This window comes from Grammomys surdaster, unplaced genomic scaffold (genome assembly GCF_004785775.1).
Source record: "Grammomys surdaster isolate TR1022 unplaced genomic scaffold, NIH_TR_1.0 126938, whole genome shotgun sequence".
Lineage (NCBI taxonomy): Eukaryota > Metazoa > Chordata > Mammalia > Rodentia > Muridae > Grammomys > Grammomys surdaster.
The window spans coordinates 1-1,465 of record NW_021621723.1 but is presented as its reverse complement, the minus strand read 5'-3'; the positions used below and the strand labels follow the sequence as shown (position 1 = coordinate 1,465).

Sequence of the window (1,465 nt, the reverse complement as noted above, 5' to 3'; positions counted from 1 at the left end):
CTTTTATGTGTAGAAATTATGCCAAAGTGGTAGATGCCCTACATGTTGAATATATCTAGTGAATTCATTGGGAAGAGAGAATGGTGACTGTGTCTCCAGCTTCACCTTGATATACAGGGTCCTCAGTTTGAGAACAAGAACTGACAGCATGGAAACCAGTGAGTTGCTTCTAGGAATGACTTTCTTCTCTCTGACTATAATTGGAATTCTAGGGAATTTTACTCTTCTGTGCCACTATATATATATTTACCTAACAAGATATAGCTTAAGGCCTACAGACTGGGTTCTGATGCACTTGATTGTAGCCAATATCTTAACTGTAGTGTGTAAAGGTGTGCCCAAGACAGTATCCTCTTTGGGATTTAAAGACATTTTCAATGATATTGGATGCAAATTAGTTCCTTCTATACACAGAGTTTCTACGGGTGCTTGTATTGGCAGCACCTCATTTCTTAGTGTGTTTCAGGCCATGAGCATCAGGTCCAGGAACGCCAGGTATACAGAAATTAAAGTAAGAATACACAAATGCATTTGTTGCTCTGTGTACCTCAACTGGCTAATTTATTTATTTATAAGCAGCATATGTTTTGTGCACTTGAGGGCAAACCATGGCAATGAAAGCACAACAAACCTGAAATCTATTAAATTCTGCTATGCTGTGCGGCACGATCCAACCAGTGACATCCTTTATGCAATATTACTTTCCGGCACTGATATGGTTTTGCTGGGGCTCATGCTATGGGCCAGTGGCTCCATGGTTCTTACACTGTACAGGCACAAGCAGATGATGAAATACATGTCAAGAACCAAGGTTTCTTCTAGATCCTCCCCTGAGTCCAGAGCCACTAAAACCATCCTTATCCTGGTCAGTACTTTTGTCTCCCCTTACACAATTTCTTCCCTCTGTCAAGCCTTTGTATCTCTCATGTATAATCCCAGCTGGTCTCTGGTGAATATGGCTGAAATGTCCTCTCTGTTTTTCCCCACTGTTTGTCCCTTTCTTCTTTTGAGCCAAGACAGTCGGGCATCCAGTTACTTCAAAAGGAATAGACATTTCCCCAAGCCCTTTGACCAAGAACAGAGTTGAGAGCTTCTGGCCAGATTTACATGGTTATTCATTCATTCTGACAGAACTGTGAGCATAATTACAATAATATCATGGCATTGTAGAGGCTTCTGGACGTAAGCAAGAGATCAGTGTGCATGCAGGTGAATGTGTTTACATTCACGCATACACACAGATGCACAAATGTAATTGTGTGTGTCGTTTTGTATGCAAGTGTAACTGAATTAAATGACAAAGACTAAAGAAAAGCTAGGTAAATTTTAGGTTTCAAGTAAAGTATGCTCTTGCTGTTGAGCTTTCTAGTTTTCTGGATGACCTTCCAGTAAGCATTTACTGGAAATCTGTGCTTATATTTTGTATCCTTGCATTTTTACATTCTATGCTCTACACCATTTTTTT

The 1,465-nt window shown here is 40.0% G+C and overlaps 1 protein-coding gene across 1 annotated transcript; it reads left to right on the top strand.

Moving 5' to 3' along the window:
• The first annotated feature begins 64 nt into the window (after positions 1–64).
• On the top strand, positions 65–1,087 carry LOC114615609 (vomeronasal type-1 receptor 4-like). Its single transcript, XM_028761300.1, has one exon. The coding sequence runs from the start codon at positions 149–151 to the stop codon at positions 1,085–1,087; it is 939 nt and encodes a 312-aa protein (XP_028617133.1). The 5' UTR covers positions 65–148.
• Positions 1,088–1,465: the final 378 nt, after the last annotated feature.

What these genes read in the sequence shown, in the direction of transcription:
- LOC114615609 (XM_028761300.1), top strand. Translation starts at nt 149, where the DNA reads ATGGAAACCAGTGAGTTGCTTCTAGGAATGACTTTCTTCTCTCTGACT.